This window comes from Penicillium pulvis (genome assembly GCF_028828015.1).
Source record: "Penicillium pulvis strain IBT 33274 chromosome Unknown contig_1_segment0_segment0, whole genome shotgun sequence".
Lineage (NCBI taxonomy): Eukaryota > Fungi > Ascomycota > Eurotiomycetes > Eurotiales > Aspergillaceae > Penicillium > Penicillium pulvis.
In genome coordinates, this window is record NW_026643074.1 from 731,230 (window position 1) to 753,982 (window position 22,753).

Sequence of the window (22,753 nt, forward strand, 5' to 3'; positions counted from 1 at the left end):
TGGACAGATCCTTCATCTATAAAGAAATCATTCCTTCAGCTCTTCTTGACGATATTCTGACAAGCTGCCGCACGCCATTTCTTGTTTGTTTCATCTACTAGCCGCTTCCAACCATCAATCTTCAACAACCGCCACGTTCAGAATCTGCTGCACGAAGAACCCCGTGTTTCAAATCTTTGCCACCATCGCTTCTGGTTCCAATCAATTACAGTTGTGCAACCTTCTGGAAGTCATACATGGTTCTACCCGGCCACCGTGCGAGCATCATGTCCTTCCATGACGACAGCTGCTCACCAGAGGAGGTACCGTCCTTCTACGATGTTGAACCAAACTGGGCCGGGGTCGAAACAGTATGTCGCCCCCGTCTACTATTGGCCCCCGGGGCCAATAACCTCCACTAAGACCCACGTTTCCGAGAACTGACAGTACTATCTTTAGCCCGAATTTCAAGCCGCCTTTCTAGGTGTAAACGCACCCTACTGCCCAGAGCCAATAGGCCCATCCGCACTCCTGACCCCAGTCAGCCTCCCCGACAGCTCGTTCCGGCCGAGTCCCGCATTGAGCCATCACTCGCAAGAATACGTCCCAGAATACCAATATGTCGGCAATTCCATAGCTCCGCAAGGCCTAGGAATCAGCGCACCATTCCCCAACGACTTCCCCGTATCTTCAGCAGCACATCTAAATACATCCTACATCTATGCTCCAGATGATTATCAACAACTCGAATATGGCCTGCCAACCAATACATCCAGCATGTCGCCGCAAATGCAACCTCAAGCGCAAATCCACACGCAAGGATTGGCACCTAGACGCAGGAGGCGCGCGCCATCTCAATCAAGGTCTCACACACCCTCCCGCGATACACCACTCAATATCATGCCCCACCCACAGGGAATTGAGCGTATGGAACGTGAGCGATTGAACCCCCGGCCCCCACCACAGGTGCACCCCCGACCCCGGGCCCCCGGAAGGGGACGACGGGACCCACAGGCCGAAGAGGAAGATGCATTTGTAGAAGAATTGCGCGAGAAAAATACGGCGTGGAAGGTTGTTCGGGAATTGTATCGAGAAAAATTCAACAAGGATGCTTCGGAGCCGCGATTGCAGATGCGTCAAAATCGTCGGCGTGAAAGAAGGAATGCACGCTGGGAAGATCACGATGTGAGTACGTGAACCGAATTCCGGATCTGCCGTGAGGTAGGAAGGGTGATGTGTGTTTTTTGTGGATCGCGTGCTGATTGTGAATGTAGGTCCAGCTTCTTATCAGGGCTAGTGCGATGTGGGAGAAGGAGAAGTATCGGTTTATTGCGGATAAGGTAAGCCTCCGAGTCTAGTATCAGACCAATGTAAACTGGATTTGTGAATCTAGTTTCCATTATTTGTGTGGCATTGGTCTCGAATAGTTACTAATCTTTAATGTTTACTTTAGATGAAAGAACTCAATGCTTCAAAAGAATATACACCCCACCAATGCAAAGTTCAATTACGTCTCATCGAGACGAATGATTATCGTCAAAACATGGACATTGCCTCACCTTCAGCAATGACCGATCCTCCTCGTTCGCCACCTGTGATACCAAGATCAAGAAAGCGAGCGCGTCCTCAATCATTGGAACCGGAATAATGCATGCATCTCCTTACATTTCCAACTTTCAAAACGTTCCTTACATTTCTGAGCATTTATAAAGCATTTTCATTTCTTTACATGTTTGTTCTCAGGCATGACTATATTAGCATTGCATCATTGCATGGGATTAGCGTTGTACTATGCCATTTACTTGCACTTCTCTTCTATCGGATTTCGGAAACATGTATTGATTCCATACATTCAACAAGGAATATCATCAAAATATCGGCAAATGGGATTTGGCCGTACATACTCAACTACCTACCTCAGTAGGGCCTTAGTTCTGTACTTGCCAAGTAGCTTGCCACACAATCGACATCATGCATAGCGATCTACCGAACAACAGACCCACCCGGCGTACATTAAGCTAATGATGAGTTTCAGCCCCCGACGAATAAGATTCATGGATTTTGTTTCTAAGTATATTTAAGGTGGGAATTGTGTTTCATCTATTTAGGACGAATCGGGGCCATGCATTAGTCACTATTTTCCTTGATATGGGTCCGTACTTGCCTCATGTGTTTCTTCATTTAGAATTCCGCCGCTTCAAACCGTTTGGGCTTTTGATGTTACACTGCATAATTTGGGGTGATGCATGTTATGTAGCTAAGGTCTGGTCGCATATATCTATGTTTGGGTCATGCGCTGATGAGTGTTCTATTTGAGGGCGGACTATTTTGTTGGTAGTGCTTGGCTTGAGTTGGGCTGCTATGAATCGTATGATGAGGGGAAAAGGTCGGATGAAATGTCCAATTCGTGAATTTTGGGTATGGGTCTTGCGACTCTAGTAAACTTTCATAATATTCATCAAGTTCTATTTTTCAACCTCATAGATGACAGTTTAGGCCTCCTCGTCGGAATAGAAATCATCATCGCCGACAGGGAATGTTAAAAGCGCCGCGATACCTCCAAGTCCCTCCAGACGCTTTCCACTTTCGTGATCGGAGCTGAGAATCCGGACCTCACCACCTTCCACATCCCGGACCCGATCAACGAGTCCAACCCATCGTTTCCGTTCCGCAATATTTTGCGATCTGAATAAGCGGTTGGACACGATCAACACACCACCACCACGGCCGACGGCGCCCTGGTCCACCGCTGACTCGACCTCGCGTGGACCGTATGTAGCTTTGTTCGTCTCCTTGCGTAATTGATCCATGAAATCGTCCATTAACTTGGTCTCACGCGCGTACTTTGTATCGGCCAAAAGTGTCTTCACGGCGGGAGATTGGAGGACCTCCGATAGAGAGTTTGTGTACCCTGATGCAGAATGCACAACCACGACGCTGGAGAGTAGTCTTCTAAGGGCGGGTGTTGTAGATGCTTCTGCCTGAATGTATTTGTGGAATCCCGTGGCAACAAACCCGGGTGAAGCTAGTAGAATAGGTCTCACGGTCTCGTTGTTTGAGCCGGAAGTAATGCTGGTATTAAATTCCATTTGGCGGAGGAGTGTTTCGAGTGTGACTTTGAAGAATTTTCCCATGCCCTAATTGATGTTAGGTTTCTCTCCAATGATAGCCAAAGTCTCAAGACTGCCAGTACTTACTTTGTCATGATCTCCTCCACCCTGTCGTTTCCTCGGCACAGACATCTCTATTTTCTGCTTCAATATTGTTTGGAATTGGCCAATGAAGCAGATATGTGCCAGTCCTTCTTGCATTACAACGGCGATGGCCTCTGCCCGACGTTTCCCGCCCTCATCGACAGCATCCTTGAGCATCTCCACCGCAATGCTGTCCCACCCAACACCCTCACCATCTGAGCCGACATCTTTTTCTAATGTGAAATTGCGATTCAACTCCAGATCAAGGGTGTGGAATTGTCCGATCTTGGTATGCGCCGTCTCATTAACAATTTGTCCCGAAACATGAAGCTGCGAGCTCTGAGGATCGAAATCAAGGTTCTTCACGCGGATCTCAAGGTTTAGATGTACTCGTGCGGATGAGGTTGATCCGGTATCTTGGGTGGTAGTGACTCGGCGGATAGCACTTGCGCGTAGAAGGTCTCCGGGTCGAATGAGGTTGTATGCGTGCCACTAAGTTGGAATGTATGAGCTTGGTGTCTGCTAATATATGAGATTGTTGCTGAGATTCTCATACCATATCTTCGGGCTCTTCCGGGAATAATGTGACAGTGCCGGAGCCATCATGCTCGATCTTGTTCTTCACAAGACGCATGGTTGTAGAGAGGAATTCACTCGGACTGTTTATGATCTGAAATACGTCAAGGTCAAGAAATATTATCCTGAATCGCGTCTTGCTGCCCCGCACAATACTGCCACTGGTCACCGCTAATATGGTGAGGCTGCTCTATAGAATGTATGTTGATTAGCTTTACTCAGCAGAAACTTCTTGCAAATATAGAGCTTTAATTGTTTTTTTTATGCCCTTAACAAGATCTTGGTTGGGTCCTCGGGGTCAATTTGAGGTTGCACATGATGGTGTATACATAGATGCCTGATTTGTGCCCTCGAATGCGTTCCTCGTCCGCCAGGCTACGTCATTGAGAAGCAGAATCAACTTGACTATTACTCCGAAACCACAGTTTTTATTCACAAACAAACAAATCCATAGTGGGATCATTATGTAAAAAAGCCGATAAAAGTCCCCAAGCTTCCAGTTAAAATGCCATTGGCTTCATCTAGCCCCGCGCTTTTCGACAAAGAGATGGAATAGTCCCATGAACCTCGGGTCAACTGGTGGGCTCGGAACTCACCTTCCCAAGTAGGTATTTGGGTAGATCAATTATGGCCATTCAGGAATTTTAGCAATTCCAGGGTCACAGAGTCTGCAAAATTCTAATTCCAAAGCCCCAGTCATCGGCTTAACCCGCTCCCCACTTCGTTAATTTCCCCAAAAGCTCGGCCGTGGAAACGCGCGGAAATGATGGAACCGAAGTGGTCCGTGTTATCAATCAGTGAATCTTCAACTTCTCCTCTCCATCTACTTTCTTCACACTCTTAAAATACAGACACTTACTCACTCCTGAGGCTTCTCAACATCTTTAACCATCGGACTTCTGCTCGATTTTTTATTATCAAGTACCTGAACCTTTCGCCACTGCTAATTTAATTCGGACCATATCTGCAACATGGCTGGACTCTCACTTCAATCAACCCGCAAGATGGTGTCGGGATATGAGATCCCCGTGGTCGGCTTTGGTGTATGTGTCTCTATCAACTCGTTGCTTTCAAGATCTGGATCTCTGACATCGCTCCTTCACTCTAGGTCTACCAGACGTATGACTCCACAATTCCGGGTTATATTTCCGAGCTCGTTACTTACTGATATGGTAATCTAGACCCTCAGATGTCACCGAGAGAGTGACGCTCAAAGCTCTCGAGTTGGGATACCGTCATGTAAGTCACTATTCAAAACCGCTAACCAAGCACCGGTCGTTGGTATTGACTGTTCGTCTAGGTGGATAGTGCCAAAGTCTACGGCAATGAGAGAGAAAGCGCTTCGGCCATCCGCAAGTCAGGACTGGATCGATCCCAGATCTTCTACACTAGCAAAGTTCCCCGCTCATGCATGGGTTACGAGAAAGCCAAGCAGGCTATTGAAGAGAGCATTGCGGCTGCCGATCTCGGCTACATTGACCTGTATGCTTCTACATCTCTCACAATAGCGACGAAAATACTGATGCGCCAGTTAGCTTGTTGATCCACGCACCCTACGGTGGCAAAGAAGACCGCTTGGGTGCTTGGCGCGCTCTGGTCGAAGCCCAGAAGGCTGGCAAAATCAGATCATTGGGTGTGTCTAACTTCGCCATCCAACATCTGGAGGAGCTGGAGGCATACATCCAGGCGGGCGGTGGCGGTCAGATTTCCGTCGGCCAGTATGAGATCCACCCCTGGTGCCCTCGCGAGGATGTTGCCGAATGGTTGCAGAAGCGCAATGTCATTGTTGAGGCATACTCGCCCCTTGTGCAAGCCACGCGCATGAAGGAGACTGTTTTGCAGACTCTTGCTCAGAAGCACGGAAAGACTCCTGCTCAAATCCTGGTTCGCTGGAGCTTACAGAAGGTATGTGCTTATGAATCTAGGTGAGAAAGCAAAAAATTAATGTCCTTGTCATCTAGGGATATGTGCCTTTGCCCAAGTCGGTGACCGATTCGCGTATTCAAGAGAATGCGCAGGTCTTTGACTTTGTGCTTTCCGCGGAGGACATGGCTAGTCTGAAGCTAAACTCGTATGCGCCTGTGTGCTGGGACCCTGTCCGGGACTGCAAGATCTAAATGGATCCCCAGATAAAGGTGGACAAATGAGTAGAAATGAATAGAAAAGAAAAGAAAAGAAAGAAAAGAAAAAAAAAAAAAGAGAGGAGAAAAAAAGCAGGTGAAGCTTTCCAAAAATATGAAGCAACGTGAAGATGCAGAATGGAGTACCATGTGGCTTGCCTCTGGGCCGACCTTGATCCAAGAAAGGACTGTCTACGATGAGCTTACTTCAGGTGTTGTTTCAACCTTGCATCCTGGTGCAAGCAGCAAGTGCGACTTTCAGAGAAATCGATCAAATACTTCGGTGCTGAAATCAAACTATTAGCATGCAAGACCATATATTAGATGAAGCTATCCTCCATTATGGATGTGGAACCTATAGTTGCCAATAACATTAAATTTTTTCCCAGTCTCTGATTCAACGCGTGGGCAAGTAGACACGCGGTGTTACCGGCCAAATTAGGAAATTTGTTGACCATCGGCACAACGTATCGCCGTCAACAAAACCCCTCGAAATCAACCAACGGCTATGACGCACGACTTTCAATAAATCACATCTGTTCCCCATGTGTGGAATTATGCCAGGCAGTCGCACGCGACGGTTGCCTCCAAAATGCCACCAGATCGGCCCCGAATCATCCTTGAGAAATCCAGCACGGTGAGACGCCGATACCAGCGCAGCGACAAACGGTTCAGATTCACCGCCGAGCAACTGAAGCGCATTGAACGCGAGGAACAACGAGAGAAAAAGGCGAAGGAGCTCCGCGAAAAGGATAAGAAGCGTATTGCGAACAAAAAGAAGAAAGCCGACGCCGACGCGAAGGCCCGCGAAGAGGCTAGACGACAGGGCTTGCCTGATCCCACCGCAGGAAAGATCCCGGCTAGTCAGCCTCTGCTCTCGACATTCCTCTTCGGTGCAAAGAGACCATCTCCATCGGAAGAGCCCATTAAAGGACCAACACCTGAGCCTTCCCCCCAATCTTCGCCTGAATCAACACACGAGCCTACGCCAGAGCCTACACCTGAACCCACTTCCGAGCCTCCACTCGAACCTCCTCACGAACCTCCTCACGAACTTTCACACGAATCTCCACAAGAGGATGCGCCCGAGCATGAATCCCAGCCTGTAATTGCAGAGTCTGAACCCCGCAATGATTATGGAAATACGGAGGCCGACAGCCAAGCCGGGGACACCGAGCCAGACTCAGATTGTTTTGACGACTTGGACGAAGAATTGGAGCAAGAGCTTTCTATTCTCGAGGGTGCAGCCACTCCGAGGGACCCCAACACCCATAACATGGGCTTGGAGAAGAACAAAGAGACGCTAGACACAATTGATGATGATGATGAATTCTCCGACTGCTCAGCATTCGACGACGAGGACATCCTCAGAGAAGCCGAAGCGGCTGCAGCCACACAAGCGAGCCATCGCGTAATAAAGTCTCCATCCATAACCTCTGCATTATTACAACCAATCTCGAACGAACCCCCGCAGAATACCGTGGGCACCATAACTTCGCTCAGTGATTCCTTCCGCGACGATACGGCGGACTACTTAGAAGATATCTTTTCGCGAGGATGTGGTGACTCATTTGGCGAACTTATGCAATTGGGCTCGAAACCTCGACAGGCCCCCATTTGAAAAGTACCAGCATATTGCTCACGGAATAATGTCCATTTTTAATTCAGCATCTGGAGTTTTGGAGTATGAGGTCTTGGTACTGGGCATGTGGAACGAATCTGCTTTGGGAGTCCTCCAATTGGGATCTACTAGAGGCGGCCCTCACCTATATGACGCAGCTTGGAAAATACCTGACCTCCTTTTTCAATCGTCTTTCGCAATAGAGGGCGATGATTTTGATTCTCATCTCTGGGCAAGAGCTCAGCAATTTCTGGATGAGATACTTTCACTCTCTGCCACAGCGGCCTCCAGCCATCGCAATCCTCCGCATCAACTTCTGCGTCGACCTCAGCGCCTCTTTCAAGTAGCAACTGAACAATCCTCCTGTGCCCACGCAAGGCAGCCAAGCTCAGGGGCGTCTCAAAATGGTCCCAATCTGATGGAGCCATGTACTTCACTCTATCAGTCTTTGCCTCTATATCAGCCCCTTTGTCAAGTAACCATTCGACAGTCTGTTTCTTCCCCCACTCAACTGCCATATGTAGGGGTGTCCAAGAATGCTCAGCTTTCGCTTCTAAATCGGCGCCCCTTTCAAGTAGCATCTTAGCAATCCTCTCACGCCCATACAGAGCAGCAATGTGCAGAGGCGTTCGACACTGTTCATCTTGTGCGTCTAAATCAGCGCCTCTTCCAAGTAGCATCTCGACAGTCGTGCTCTTGCCCCCCTTAGTAGCAAAATGCAGGGGTGTCCATGAAGATTTATCTTTCGCGTCTATTTCAGCGCCTCTCTCAAGAAGCAGTTTAGCAATCGCTTCAAATCCACCAATAGCAGCACGATGTAGGGGAGTCCAGGAATGTTCATCTTTCGCGTCTATTTCAGCGCCTCTTTCAAGAAGCAGTACAACAATCGCTTCAAATCCACCAATAGCAGCACGATGTAGGGGAGTCTGATCAGCAGCATCCCTTGCTCTTAAACCAATGCCTCTGTCAAGTAGCAGCTTAGAGATGTCCTCAAGTCCATACCGAGCAGCATGTAATAGAAGTGACTCGAGGCGTCTGGCATGCGGTCCATCGTGTTTCTCGAGTAAAACCTTAATGACATTTTCATGCCCATTTGCAGCAGCAGATGATAGATATGACAGAAGACTTTTCTCATCGATAGCGAAACCCCAGCTAAGTAGTGACCAGATAATTGCCTCGTAACCATTTTTAACGGCCCACAACAGCATCTGCTCGAAGGCTCTATCATTTTTGACCGCAGCACCCCTCTCAAGTAAGATTTTAACAATACCATGATGTTGATTTGTGGCCGCCCATGATAGCGGTGTCTGATTGCCACGATCTTTCGCATCGACTAAAGCCCCCCTCTGAAGCAGCATCTTAACGATACCCTCATGTCCGTACTGGGCCGCCAAAGAAAGCGCCGCGCGACCAGAATCATCTTTTGCTTCTGTTTCGACGTCGACGTCGCTTCGTGTCAAGAGAAGCCATACAAGTCCATCGTCTCCGTTTTCGGCGGCTTGTGGTAAGGCCGTTGCGTTTTCGAAGTTCATCAACTCAGACAACTCATCGTGGCTCCAAAAGCCCGCATAATTATCCCGATTTTCTCGAGTCCACCTCATCTTCCGGGTTATGCGACTGACTTGGATACATATTCTTCTGACTGGATACTGGGAAGGTCGAAATCTTTTAAGAATAACTTCCTCCCAAGTATCACTCTTAACTCTCATAAAGCGTTCCATTGTGAAGGACAAATCTTTCACATAAATAGCAATGAGCCTGAGGTCGTCTTTATCAGTTTGATCTTTGCATTGGAGGATCGCGAGTCCCACCCCTCCGCAATTTATCCCTAAGAAGGGAAGTTCCAAATAGATACCCCTACTACTTATAGTAGGAGGATTGCCAACGGAGCCAAACTGATTAGATTGGATGATATTATAAGAATTGGCGAATGCAGCTGGGGAGGTGGCTAGTAGCCCGGCCCGATGGTCGTTGTGTTGCCAGGCAAAAATGGTATGATCATCCGATATACGCATAATCTCTTCCTGTAGCCTGATGAAAGAGGTTTCTCGTTCACCATATATCAATGGCATGTTGACGCCAAACAATCCCATAAGGCTATAGGCCCAATCTTCAACTCTAGATGTTTTTCTCTTTGCAGCCCAAGACATTTTCTGAGCGACACTAAATGTGTCGAGATCATCCTCTCCAGAGAGAATACCAATAGGTATACGGGTACAGTCAGACACGATACGTTGAAGTTGAAGGTCTTTCTTATGCCCGAGCTCTTTCCATTTCTCATCAAAGAACGTAATGTTTCCAGGAGCAATAAGTTCCTGAAGGGTCCACCCTCTAGTAAACCATCTGCTCTTTTTGAATTCACATTTAGATGGTACATCTGCAAGATACGCATAGCATATTTCGGCTTCTTCATACCAACTGTACATCGAGTTGATGGCTTCCGAGAGTTCTGCGCTGCTTGCTTTATCGATGCAGCATGTGTCTATCCAGACATAGTTGAACCCGCTGGCTAGAGCAAGAGCGCAACATCGTGTGATTTTGTCAAATCCTTTCTTTTTCTTCGCGCCATATCCTTGCATATCCTGCAGACTGACTTCCTCTTGCTCCCAAGTGTGGGAGAGGATAGCATATGGCGGAGCGTTATAGTCTGTGAATTCTTCGATGTTGAAGCTGCCCGAGTCGGACTCTCTTGTGTTAACTAGGCGCATAATTTGAGTTTGTAGGTCTTTTGACGAGTGAGATAGCGCTAGGTGCGCGACACAAATGAAATGCTCAATCAAGTGTCATTCCAAGGTTACTTCGGTTTGGCTCAGGCTGATGAAGATTAGGACGATTCCTGTCACGCGGGGTAAAATAAGGGTGCCTTACTAATAGGCATTTACACTTTGACCTCTTCTATACGAAGGCCCATGGCCTTGACAAACAAAACCGATTTGTATACTACCGGGCAGCTTTCTTACTTTTAGTGCCATGCCAAATTGAGAGACAAGGAGACCCCAAACGGTCTTGCGGCTTTTTATGTTTAGGGTTTCGGGTAAATCCCGGAAATGATTGGTGCAAAGTCACCCAGCCGGGTAATGATGTTGGCAAGGGACACTTGACGAAGGTTTTAGTGTTTCCCCTCCGCGATCCACTGTACCTGAATACCATAGAGCGGAGCTTGTGAGTGACATGTATGGACTGAGTAATCTACGGTTGAAGTTGTGCATTCGACATTTTAAGGCCCCCTATATCAGGTCTCAACTGGCGAGTACTACCCTACGTAAGCTGGAGATCTCGGCATTGAACTGAGGTTTACAAGATGCGGCTTCAATGCTGGAATATAACCCGTAATTGCGCCCATTTGCATCATTGGGCAAGATGGAATATCGTACCCTGTATAAAGTCGATCGACATGATCTGGTGTAATGTGGTGCCTGGGCCCGCCAGAATCTAAGCGGGGTTCCCGACCTCTTAGCCCCCGGGGCCGCCCTTGTCTTGAGCGGAGATTCTGTATCCACATTGCCGAATCCTGCACCAATGCACCGCTTTGGATAGCCAATAAAGCCACAAGGCTCGCAATGGTGCGGTCTTTATGGTCTAGTGTATAATGAGTGGGCCCGGGACACCTGTCGGTCTTTCCATCTAAATGGAGAGGCTACAGCCGTGCGGAGCAATCGAGAAAGCGATTGGCTTTTGCCTGCTCCCAAGGAATGCCTTTCATTGTGCCAAGGGTAGCCAACATAATGGGTGAACCGCGCACCAACAAGGAGCCCCTTATTGTTGCAGGTTGGTGCGTGAGTATTCATATTATATAAAGATGGGTTCGCTCTGTGGCCTGATCAGTTTTCTTCGCAAATCATTCATTCAAATCGTGGATGATCGATACGTACGTCGCTTCTGCCCTTGGTTTGTGTGCCAACACTTGATCAGGTCATAATGCGTTCACACACACTTCTATACTCCCTTTTTGCGTCCGCGGGTGTGGCGGTGGCTACAAAGTCCTGTCGATGCCTCCCATCGGACCCTTGCTGGCCTTCCCATGCGGAATGGCAAAGCTTCAACCGAACAGCCAATGGTCGTGTTCATGCATTAAGGCCGGTCGGCGCAGTCTGCCATGGATCCGCGTATAATTCCGCAGCATGCGCTGTTGTTCAAGAAAATGAGTATGACTCCATCTGGAGGGCAGACCAGCCAGGTATGTCCCCGCGGTGCAATTTCAACAGACACAGGCTCAAAAATGATTGACAGGAGCCGTGGAATGGCCAAACTGGGAGGCATGGCCCGAACAGAACCAGTCATGCTACATCGACTCCAAGAAGTCAATCCCGTGTGGCCAGGGACGTATATCACTTTACACCCTTCAGGCCGAATCATCAGAAGGTATCCAAGCCGGTGTGAAATTTGCCCGAAAGCACAATTTGCGGGTAGCTATTCGTAATAGCGGTCATAACCACGCTGGGCGATCTGTTGCTCCAGAGTCGCTGCAAATAAATACGCACTTAATGGTCAATAAGACTGTGCACACGAACTTCAAGCCCGCCGGTTACAATGGTGCAGATGGCGGTGTGGGTCTTGCAGTGACCCTTGGCGCTGGTGTTGAGCTGTACGACATGTACACATGGCTGGCTGAGAATGATATCATGGCCGTTGGTGGCTCGGCACATGGTGTGGGTGTCACTGGAGGGTATATCCAGGGAGGAGGTCACTCCCTTCTTGCTGGTATCCATGGCATGGCCTCCGATAATGCCCTGGAGTTCACTGTGGTTGTTGCCGATGTAAGTCACTGTTAATTATAGCTTATTCTAGTAGTCAGGACTAACTGGCTGCCCAGGGGAGACATTTGACTGCCAACGCTTACCAGAACTCCGACCTCTTCTGGGCTCTCCGTGGTGGAGGCGGCGGCACTTGGGGTGTTGTCACCTCTGTGACTGTGCGAGCATTTAATGACGCCCCGTTCGTGAGCTTCTCCATTTCGGGAGGCGCAGAGTTCGAGTCAGATGAGTACTGGAACGCAGTCGAGTATTTCCACTCGTTCCTACCCAAGTTCAACGAGGCAGGTGGAAGCTTGTACTACTGGCTGATTCCAGATTACCCCGATTCCACGCTTGGCCATGTGTCAGCCATCAGTGCTGAAGGTGGCTTCGGAAACGCGACCAGCAAGGCGGCTGTTGACAATTTCATGCTACCGCTTGTCTACGCGCTCGGCAATCTCACCGGCGCCGCCTTCACCTACTCTTCAACCTATATCCCGAAGGCATCCTCCCTGTATGTCGCAGAATTCGAAAGCTCCGACTCAGTCGGCACACCTGTCATCCTGGGCTCGCGTCTCATAACGCGCGATTTCATGGAATCGGCCGCAGGACCAGGGAAACTGACAGATGCTCTTCGAAGCCTGCGTGTGTACCCGGGAAACACAACTTTGGGCCAAAATGCGATCCAGGGTCTTGTCGTAGGTGGGCCGGCTGTATGGGCCAACGCCGGTGTTATTGACAGTGCGCTGCACCCTATCTGGCGCAAGGCGCTAGTCCATGTTATCCTCGCGCGAGGATGGGACATTGATACACCGGTCGCTGAACAGCAGGCAATTCAGCGGAACTTGACTGAGGTTGAGGTTCCGATTCTCAAGACGCTGGATCCCGCACCGGAAGGTGGCTGTTATCTCAATGAGGCGGACGGTTATGAGGAAGGTTTCCAGGACAGCTTCTGGGGTTCCAATTATGCACGTCTCTATAAGCTCAAGCAGAAGTGGGATCCTGAGAACTTGTTCATTGTTCGAACTGGTGTTGGTAGTGAGGATTAGGATGCCGAAGGGTTGTGTCCCAAGTAGAGTGATATGTACGAGGTACGGAGGAAGGTTTGAGCCAAGACAGATTGGATGGTAAGATTGTAGAGAGTGGCCCTTTTGAGTCCAATCCATGATTTTTGCTTTCGTCCCACAACCTTAAAGCGTGTCGCAACAAAGTTCAAAGACCATACAAATAAGCTTCACACTAGAAGGGCCCTGATTACGTCAATATCCGTCGTAGATGTCGAACTCATGCAGGCAAATTTATTCCTCTTTCATGAACTTCTTATTGAAAAACCATCATGAGAAGCAGATAATCAAATTATCTAAGCAGCGATGGTCTCTATACCCGCCAGCTATCTTCACTTGGTTGGTGATTCAACGAAACAGGAGCGTGTTTTAGAACGGACTGGAGACTTTTCAGTTCTTCAGAGGTTCAGATGGAACGTCTGCCTTGAGGGAATCAAGCCTCTTAGTGCAGGCCCAGTTGATTTAGCTGGGCTCCTACAAACGGAATTGATACTTCGAGAGAATGACCAACGCGAAGTGGCCATCAAAGAGACAATCCGACTTATCAGAAACGCTTCTGGCAATAACGAAGACAAAGCCCCTCTGATTGAAGATTTAAAAATGGAGATTAGAAAGCTCCGAAAAGAATACTGGCTGTTACAACGACGTTGGTGGGAAGTTCGGTCCTCCTTTCCAGAATGCCCTCTTAGTAGAGGAGTAGACCTTTGGCGCTCGCATCCGAAGTGGTTCTTACACCGATGGCTTTGTGATGATTGTTCTGGGCGCGGAGGCTGTTGTGGAAGAGATTGTGGATGCTGTGCTAAACGCTCCAATAGGCCCGGGCGAAATTTAGCTATCGGGCATTGCACAATAGAGTGTCACTGTTGCGAGCAAGCCAGGGGGTTTCGAATCGATACAAAGCATAAATCACAGGTTCAAAAAGCACTTTGTTTTGATCAAGACTACAGAAAGAACTCTGTCTATGCGAAACGAATGATCCAAATTGCAACTCTAGGCCTCACGATCGGGAACTTCGATAACCCAATCAACCTGATTTCTTCCAACATTGACTGCGTTGCCATGCCACCAAAATACTCGCCCCCCTTATGTAAGTCCCGTACCAAGGGCAAGGAGGATGGATCGCTTGGTACTGATCGGAAGACTTTGATAAAAGATTGCCTTATTCGATATGATGAGAGTAATTCAAGCGGCCGATATTCTATCTCTAACCATGTGTATGTAATTACTGTCAGGTGCTTGCTTTCGTTTGGTTATGTTGCTCTCATGGCTTGGTCTTCCAAGTATTCTTCCTATCTTTGCTGTTGCTATTTGCTTTGGCTCCTACTTTGTATTTTCGTGCTCAGGGATACAGTACACGGTTCCGGGGCAACTTGTGAAATAGTGCCTCGGCGCCGAGGACTGTAGCCTCACTAGCATGAGGTGCCATATGGAAAACTATGGCACTGACCGAAATCTACATTCAATGGCGGCGGTCAATTTCAATTTCTGATTTTATGCCCAAGAGAAGTGCTCGCAGTGTAAATAAGCTCCTGCCGACTTCGAACCTTTGAAGATGTTCAAGTTCACGTCTGCAACCGCGTTACGAACATCATTTTGCATGGTAGTTGGCCCACAGACATAGACCCCAAGCGATTCACTTGCTTCCACTGCCCTTGCTGCTTCTTGGATAATCACAGGTAGCTGTGGTCGGCCTTCGCACTCTTCAGCTAGTGTGGAGATTTCTGCTTGATTCCCCTCACCACTGATTCTTTGTGGCAACGAGGACTGACCTTCCAAAACTGCCGGATGCTCCTGGACCTGTTTTGTAGAATTATTGTCTTTTATAGCGTCGCCGGTCAGATGCACCTGAATGTGAATGTTGTGTAGTGGATTTGTCACTGAGTGCTCTGCCAGGAGCTTGTTGACTGCTTGAACATACCAAGTTCGGCTGCTAATGTCTCTGGTCGCAAGTATCAGTCGCAGAGAGCTGGGCATAGACAGCTTATAAGCATGGCGGAGTTCGTCATCACTTGCTACTTTTTCGCTGTCAACTTCTTCAGCTCGGCCACATTCTTCGTCAGTTGGTGTAGAGCGGCATGCGATAAATTGCTCAATGAACGGCAAAGTCCAACCAACGCCCGAGCCTCCTGCAATGACAAGGAGATGGTCACTTTCGTAATATGACTGCATATTGATGCCTCCATACGGACCATCAATGAGCACAGGTACTGTGGCATTGGGGTTCTTCATGGCATATTCGTAAATCTGGGCTGTGAACCCGCCTTGATGACGAATATAGAAGACGAGCTCAGACTTTACGCCTGGCTGTCTTGATGGCAAAGAGCATATGGTGAAAGGATGGGCCGAGAGAGCTTGTAAGAGACCGAAGCTTGTAAAGCGGAGGAAGCAGTGCTGTCCAGGATGCCAACTGAAGTTCACTGGAATGGTGATGCGAGTAAATCCATTTTCTTCCACAGAGATCTGGGCCTTTTGTCGAAATCCATACTCAAAACAGGTCCGTAGCAAGGGGAAGATGAAGCAGGGAACGTATACGGCTGCCGTCGCGATGAAGTAGTGCCTATGAAGATGTCAGCGTGTGCCTTGGAAGATTTACGGGTAAGCGTTTGTACTGACCAAGAGGTGAGGGTATAATCGCAGTGCCAAAAGAATATCAGAACGAACATGGCGGCAGCGAAAAAGTGTGTCGCCTTGAAAAACTCGTAACCGAGTTTTCTATATGTTATGTTAATATGAGGTTTGATGTTTATGCACGATCTTTCACATACCGGATTACACTGTGAGATGCAAATGTAAGCCAAGCCTGGAAGATGATGGCGACAATGCCTGTCCAGTAGAAAAGGAGGCTCATCTCCACTTGCATCATCATATCATGAAATCTTACATGATAGACGATGAAAGGGAATGTGTGTAGTAACGCAAGAATGAAGAAGGCGTAGGATATCCATCGGTGGAATACCTGGAGCTTCTCATGGGAAACACCCGTGAGTAGTGTGATCCAATTCGTCTTCGTGGCGGTGGCGCTATAGAGGATCAGTATCTTTAGGAATACCTCAACCAATGCGTAGGCTTACAAGATAAATGGCATACATGCCAAAGCCATCCAACCCGATCTGGTTGCCAGTGGGGGTGAGCCACCAAAATCCAGACTTGGCCAGTAGTAGGGCTGGGGAATGAGGTCCATGCCTAAGGGTATAGCTATCAGCTCACGGCACGTTGGAGTTACAGCGTCGTCTGTAGCTTACAAAAGAAATAAATAGTCCCTGCAGCACCCAGTAATAGAACCCCTAAGGGTGCCGAATTCCATCGCAGTGCCTTGACGTGGAAGCCACGGTAAGATAAGTATCGGATCACAGCTATCAATTTCTGCCATAAACGAGGGCCGCGAAACCTGCGATAACCCAGTAGTTGCGATGATATGAAGTTGCCGATGATGAAAATTCCAAGTGAACACATGAAAAATGCTATTGTCGGCAGCGCGTAGACATAATCTGCAATGTACCTATTGAATAATCTCTTGGTCAGAAGATGCACGGGATACCGTCGACGATGCTTTGCGGTCGAAGGAAAGTTCTCACCAAAAATGCCATCGATGCATGTAGTACTCGCACTGCTCCGTTGTAAAGCCATCACAAGTGAACTCGCGGCTCCCTGTCAGTTGAATGGGGGAGGTCAGCCAGCTTGCAGCCATTTCGATGTGACGAAGATATTATACAGTGGAATTTTTTTTTGGCGTGTTGCAAAGTGACATGAGGGATATGAGGTAGAACTCTCAAATTAAGCGAGCGAAATTAAATGGAAACTTCTGCTACAAGTAATCCAGTTTCGCGCACTGTCAGTGATCAATGTATACGAAGTCCTTGGATGCTCCAACGGATGTGGCGGCCTGACCCGCCACGGAATCATCAGCCACTCAACCAATGCGGTGTAGCGCGTGCTTGGTGAGCAAATTTGAGCTTTTTTGATGACACATTCAATTGGTTGCTCGCCTATTGTTCCAACTGATATTGGCCATATGTACAGTATTCGAAACCAGATTTACCTCTATACTCATAAACTTTCATTCCCGAGCCCTAGCCTGCGTCACGCTAGTCTAGATTTAGGCGTTCCCCAGTAATCCTGTCAGACCGTATGGAAAGGTCATTTGGAACAATACCGTAAGTTATTTGTAATAAATTCTTTCGTGCAAAGAGACCAAACAAAGCGAGCAATCCTAACGATTCGGCAAGATCCCCCCAATTCTGCTCCTTTACGCTTGATCTTCCAGTCACGTGCAGCCTTCGCTTACCCTCGTTTGACATCTAATATAAGGCTGCATTTGCTTCCGTAGAGAACTGACCCTGATAAGCAAGAATGCTTTGCATTCCCATGGCTTCTATTGTCCACTGCAATTCATTCGCTGTCGTGGTCTCGATCAACTGGCCTGGGGCTGAAATGTCCGAAGACTAGTGGACCTCTCCGTTCCATTGTTCATATTCGCCGCTACAATATATCATTTACTTGAGGACCCTGGCTGGGACCCATTGGATAGTCTAAGATTCTCACACGTCAAAAAGATGAGCAAAGCTAGGTGGAACGTGCCTCTCTCTGCTGAGACGGCTTAGTACAGAGCTTGGGCAAGGACTCCGTCAAATTATCGGCACAAAATGTTTGAACATGAGGCCGTAGCTCTCAAGCCATTCGATCAATATCCAAATTTGGTCAAAATTTTGGAGTAAAAGTCTGCTATTGAAAATGGGCCCATGCGGATAAAGCCTGTTTGCAACCGGAAGCCTACTTAGACAGCTCAGCACATGAGAATGGCGTTAGCTTTGCTTGGCCTACTAGTCTTTGAAGAAAACCAACCCCGTTACCTGGCAGATCTGAAGAATGAAAGGAATAGAAAAAATATGGCGCGAGAAATGTGAGTCGTTCATTGCCGTGTCTACCAAGCGTCGGCAAGAGGCAAGACTAGTCCCAAAGAGACACCATTCAAACCTGGAGCTTTGTGATTGAACATCACAAGATTAGTTGAACACCTTTACTAGCGGCATTTAGAGTAGCGCAGTATTCAAGATTCAGAGAGTAATGATACTGAGTACTTACCCAAGTATCTAGTTTCTCACATTATTATGTAGACTACGCTGAAATTTGAAGGGGATTAAAGAATGATATGGTACCCACTGAGCTACCTTTTCTTACTTACATCATGGCTCTAGTAAAGCGTAATCTCATAAATTGACGTTGATTGAGCGGGGTGATGCAATGTTCTCAAATGCTTGAGATAACATTTGCTCCGAATCATAATTACTGCGCGACTTCAAATATGGTTCGTGTTGAACTAATTTTGCGGTGTTCAATTATCGCGCTCCTTAAGATGTTGTTTGTTCTTTTTTTTTTACCGGCTGGATGCAAACATCTTCACTGTCTTAATCTCGGATACATTCGAACACGATCACGCCTTTCGAGATCCCATGGACAACATGCACGACCGGGTTTATTCCGGATGGAGATAGGGTTCTTCTCTATACCGAGCTCTTTGGGATTGTCATCTCGGGATTTCACGGCTCACCCGAAACTGCGATTCTTTGAAATTTGAGAGCTTTCTATAGGCTGCCCCGCATCATCAACTACTCGCAAAGTGCCACATTCGCAATGAAAACTGTCAATAAAGATCGCTAGAGCACCTATGTTTCGAAGGTATCATTTGTCATACTTATAAGCACTACTCATCGATTAGATCTGTATATAAACCCAAAATAACTCACTTAAAGTCAGCCGCCACTGCGGATCGGGATTGGGCAGCGTAAAATGAGGTGACATCCGACAACACAGCCCGATACTAAGCTTTGCCATGCTTTGCGGGGCATCATGCGCGGGATAAACAAGAACAAGAAAATGAAATGGAGAGTATGGGCGGCAGCTAAGTGGGGATTACTTTTTCTTTTCCCTCTGCAGTCTTGCGGGCGGGGGAGAGTTGGGGTGTTCAATCCCATAACGATTCAAAATGAGTTATTGAAGTGGCGTAGGCAGGGTCAAAGGGGTCATAAACCCCACTAATTTATTTCCAATCCACAAGTCAGTCTGAGCGCATCGCCGTGGCTTTACATAATATATAAATAGCCCCTGATTCATATTCATGTGTTTAGGTGAATTTTCCTTTTATTCCATAGACCGCCCCGCATTCACTGGTAATATCACCAAAGCCATTCTTTGAATGTTTTTTCACGTTTTCTTTGCCTTGGGCGGGGTCTCCGCCGCTTATGCTCAATCTACTGCTAGCTCGCCCTTCTTAGCCCAGTGGCTTATCTTAAGTGACTACTCCATCTCTACTGTTGGAGGCGTATGTCGCGCAACATCTTTACTCTAGAGGGTTGATAACTAATGAAAATTGTCACAGGATGACACTCATACCACATACAATGTAAAGTGTGATACCGACGCCACTCGTTGCTCGCTTCCTGCGGCTGGTGTTACCGTTTTCACTGCCCCATCATCTGTCGGACTATATTATACTGCACTCTCTGAGACATTGTGAGCCATGATACTTAAAACTGCAGCAAGGTCCAATCTCGAGACATCATTAACCCCTCAATAGTAAATCATTAGTTGATTGTACCTATATCGACGCTCGTGCATCGGCAGTTTGCTTTGCTTTACAGGCTGCTCCCGGTGTGGCTGTTCAGAGCGGTACTTTTGTGACGGGCCTGAGTATAAGTACCACGACTGCCACCCTGCCCGCCGCTTCCGTTGAACTGGGCTTTAACACGGCTACTACAACAACTACCGTTATCCAGACGACCGAGGGGGTTGTGTCAGCAGCAGGAACTACTTCTCACAGCGAGACTGCGACAAAAACTGGCGCTGCGGCGAGTGCAACGAAGGCTAGCGGTGCGAGTGAGGTATTTGGGCATCGTAATTCTAACCTGGCTGTGGGCGCTGCAATGATTGGCCTATCTTTGTTATTGAGTACATTGATGTCTATGTTTTGAAAATAATCGAAGTCCCTACCTGGACCAATGCTTCTGGATTGGAGTAGGCCCAGCGCAGTCATGTCTTGGATCTCATTAGGTGTGATGGTAAGAATTAATATGGACTTGGCGGGTATGCCGACGTTGAATTGAATTATATATATCCTAAAACTTTAAGAATATGAAATAATAGGGTATACATGTAAACATTGAGTGTTTATGGTTCGCCTTTTTGACAAACTATTATTGATCACTCTCTTCGCCCTCGAGTATGTCATTGTTTCTCGAATCTGTGATACGCCACTATGCAGGGTTATTAGAGTAGCCAAATGTGGGCCAAGGCGGTCTTAATAGTCTTCACGGTATATTAGCAAGATTGAAAATTATCTGCACTGCAGAACAAAGGGCACACGTAATCGTAAATGGGATATAAACCATTATAAAAAGTCTCAGTTTGATGTGAAACCTAGTCTATAGACCCTGATCATGGGTATTTTTTGACTAATTTGGTGGTGTTCAACTAGTGAGCTGCCATAGGCTTTAGGCACGCGCTAGGTCATTAATCCGAGAAGAAAAGAGGTGGTAATCCTCCTCCTTGGGTTTTCGGCAGAAAAGAACAAGACAGAGCAAAAACACAGTCAATAACTGTGGTGGCCCTCAATCAAATCCTTCGCAGCAACTTTCCTGCATTCCTCCATCACCCTCAATTGCTCAGCAACCTCGCCTAGTCTGCTAATAACTTCCTTGTTTCCGCGCGTAAAAGTAAATATTACATAAGGGATCCCGACGTCGTCGCAGAACTCCTTGACATACTTCTGCGCCCGGCGCAGGTTATGTCTTGGGAGACGAGGGAACAAATGGTGCACAACCTGGAAATTGAGACCGCCATGTATAAAGTCCAACCAAGGCGGGCAATCGACGTCCATCGTCGTCCGCACCATCTTCTGAGCAAATGACTCGTGGAGACCCCCATCAGTACTCGACATGGCAAAGTGACTGAGCGTGAGTTGGACGTGCAACGGAGCGGTGACCATATGCGAGATGAACAGGAACACAATGCGGGACGACCACGTCGGGATCGAGAGATATAGCGTTCGGTAGCCGTACCAGTACCAGAAAAACACCTGGCCGGTCATTTCAAGGTAGCGATGCCACCATGCTGACCCTTTACGGGGCGCTTGCTTCGGATCTAGTAGGTATGACCATGCTAGGCGGTACAGGTTGAAGCGACCCATCAAAAGTATGGTATAGTAGAGGTAATGCTGGTGCTTGATAAACCACCGTGCTGCAGCGTCGAAAGGCATATCGCGGTCGTAGTAGGTCGAGCGTAGGGAGCCGAAGAATCGAGAAGAGATGGCGAAAAATGGCATATGCTGAATATCCGGATCGTGCTCGGGCGAGTTGGTTGCTATATGATGCACATTATGATTCCGTTTCCACCAACCGACTGAAAGACCACCAATGAAATCTGCAACGAAAATTCCGATGCAGCTGTCCGTGTGGAAACCGTGTGTTATGCTTAGATGACCGGCGTCGTGGACGAGGAATGAAAGCAGGTGCCAAAGTAAGCCGAGAAAAAGGCCGGAAAGAGCGTAATAAGAATAGTGAAGACATGTCAAGAAAAAAACAAAAAGAGTCGAGTATCGGATGAGCTCGACAGCGTAGGAGCTATATGGGCACTGGTAGAGTCCTTCGGATCGCAATCTCTCATTGAGCTGGCGGTACTTTGAGATGACCTCGTCTTGTGACATTTGATCAAGACGAGGATATTTTGTAAGGTCTGATGATATCGCGTGGGCTGTTGATGCTTCGGTAGAAACAAATTGCTCCGGCTCCGGTGCTGATGATGAAGCTCGAGAAATAGGCGTATCATTGCCTATGCGCCTCAGACGAACTTCGTCTCCTGCCTCTTCAGTATCGAAGACTGGTGAAGGTGGTGTCGATTGTCCAGATGAGCTGACATCTTCGGCTTCGTCGTCCGTCGATACCAGCGCTCTGAATATTCCTCCCTGTATCGGAGGCAAGAAATTATCCCATCTTCCATGTACTCTTCCTATCACATACTTCTGCATATGTGCCTGTGCGTCCTCTGAGTGCAATGCTGTGATTTCGTCCGTCCCATCCCGACCGACCATGTGCAATATTGATTTATCGCCACCTGGGTGATATGGTATCCACGCGTCGGCCTTCAGTACTTGGCCTCCAAATATGATTATCTTTCGCCCATCTGCTATCAATCCTTCGATTTCCCTCCGAGACCACACTCGCTTTGTACGTGACATGGCCCGAGCAATAGCCCGATGTTGGGTGCAGTGGAGCAGCTGGAGATTAACTTCATACCCCGGACAGTTGATGATGAATGCTCGGCATCGGAGGGAAAGGGAATGAGGTGCTCGCACGTGTCATATGCTGTTTATTTGTTTGGTTCCTCGCCATCAGAGGTGTCAACCTTGGAACAGTCCCGGAGATCAGGCAACCAAGTCACGTGCAGGGCCAAACGCCCCGGATCACTCTGTGTT

At 47.9% G+C, this 22,753-nt stretch overlaps 9 protein-coding genes across 9 annotated transcripts; 5 read left to right on the top strand and 4 right to left on the bottom strand.

Annotated features, from left to right (window-relative positions):
- Window positions 1-266: 266 nt before the first annotated feature.
- Window positions 267-1,627, top strand: N7503_003241 (uncharacterized protein; the record flags this gene model as incomplete). Its single annotated transcript, XM_057062788.1, has 4 exons — window positions 267-350; window positions 439-1,164; window positions 1,254-1,319; window positions 1,433-1,627. The coding sequence occupies 4 exons, from the start codon at window positions 267-269 to the stop codon at window positions 1,625-1,627; spliced, it is 1,071 nt and encodes a 356-aa protein (XP_056923703.1).
- Window positions 1,628-2,471: 844 nt separating this feature from the next.
- On the bottom strand, window positions 2,472-3,841 carry N7503_003242 (putative translation factor pelota; the record flags this gene model as incomplete). The annotated part of the gene is made up of 3 exons (XM_057062789.1): window positions 3,730-3,841; window positions 3,177-3,665; window positions 2,472-3,116 (listed from the first exon to the last, which is right to left on the bottom strand). Exons 1-3 carry the CDS (start codon window positions 3,805-3,807, stop codon window positions 2,472-2,474), a joined length of 1,212 nt encoding a protein of 403 aa, XP_056923704.1. The 5' UTR covers window positions 3,808-3,841.
- An 879-nt stretch (window positions 3,842-4,720) lies between these two features.
- Window positions 4,721-5,866, top strand: N7503_003243 (aldo/keto reductase; the record flags this gene model as incomplete). Its single annotated transcript, XM_057062790.1, has 6 exons — window positions 4,721-4,792; window positions 4,858-4,868; window positions 4,931-4,988; window positions 5,050-5,231; window positions 5,285-5,654; window positions 5,711-5,866. The coding sequence occupies 6 exons, from the start codon at window positions 4,721-4,723 to the stop codon at window positions 5,864-5,866; spliced, it is 849 nt and encodes a 282-aa protein (XP_056923705.1).
- Window positions 5,867-6,461: 595 nt separating this feature from the next.
- Window positions 6,462-7,490, top strand: N7503_003244 (uncharacterized protein; the record flags this gene model as incomplete). Its single annotated transcript, XM_057062791.1, has 1 exon — window positions 6,462-7,490. The coding sequence occupies one exon, from the start codon at window positions 6,462-6,464 to the stop codon at window positions 7,488-7,490; it is 1,029 nt and encodes a 342-aa protein (XP_056923706.1).
- A 128-nt stretch (window positions 7,491-7,618) lies between these two features.
- On the bottom strand, window positions 7,619-10,198 carry N7503_003245 (HET-domain-containing protein; the record flags this gene model as incomplete). Its single annotated transcript, XM_057062792.1, has 1 exon — window positions 7,619-10,198. The coding sequence occupies one exon, from the start codon at window positions 10,196-10,198 to the stop codon at window positions 7,619-7,621; it is 2,580 nt and encodes an 859-aa protein (XP_056923707.1).
- A 1,210-nt stretch (window positions 10,199-11,408) lies between these two features.
- N7503_003246 (FAD-dependent oxidoreductase) lies at window positions 11,409-13,272 on the top strand (the record flags this gene model as incomplete). The annotated part of the gene is made up of 3 exons (XM_057062793.1): window positions 11,409-11,667; window positions 11,721-12,247; window positions 12,304-13,272. 3 exons carry the CDS (start codon window positions 11,409-11,411, stop codon window positions 13,270-13,272), a joined length of 1,755 nt encoding a protein of 584 aa, XP_056923708.1.
- Window positions 13,273-14,778: 1,506 nt separating this feature from the next.
- Window positions 14,779-16,975, bottom strand: N7503_003247 (ferric reductase family protein; the record flags this gene model as incomplete). The annotated part of the gene is made up of 6 exons (XM_057062794.1): window positions 14,779-15,844; window positions 15,901-15,999; window positions 16,053-16,307; window positions 16,359-16,470; window positions 16,530-16,786; window positions 16,863-16,975. The coding sequence occupies 6 exons, from the start codon at window positions 16,973-16,975 to the stop codon at window positions 14,779-14,781; spliced, it is 1,902 nt and encodes a 633-aa protein (XP_056923709.1).
- Window positions 16,976-19,480: 2,505 nt separating this feature from the next.
- Window positions 19,481-20,255, top strand: N7503_003248 (uncharacterized protein; the record flags this gene model as incomplete). Its single annotated transcript, XM_057062795.1, has 3 exons — window positions 19,481-19,606; window positions 19,664-19,797; window positions 19,862-20,255. The coding sequence occupies 3 exons, from the start codon at window positions 19,481-19,483 to the stop codon at window positions 20,253-20,255; spliced, it is 654 nt and encodes a 217-aa protein (XP_056923710.1).
- A 617-nt stretch (window positions 20,256-20,872) lies between these two features.
- Window positions 20,873-22,369, bottom strand: N7503_003249 (acyl-CoA desaturase; the record flags this gene model as incomplete). Its single annotated transcript, XM_057062796.1, has 1 exon — window positions 20,873-22,369. One exon carries the CDS (start codon window positions 22,367-22,369, stop codon window positions 20,873-20,875), a length of 1,497 nt encoding a protein of 498 aa, XP_056923711.1.
- Between the last annotated feature and the right edge of the window lie 384 nt (window positions 22,370-22,753).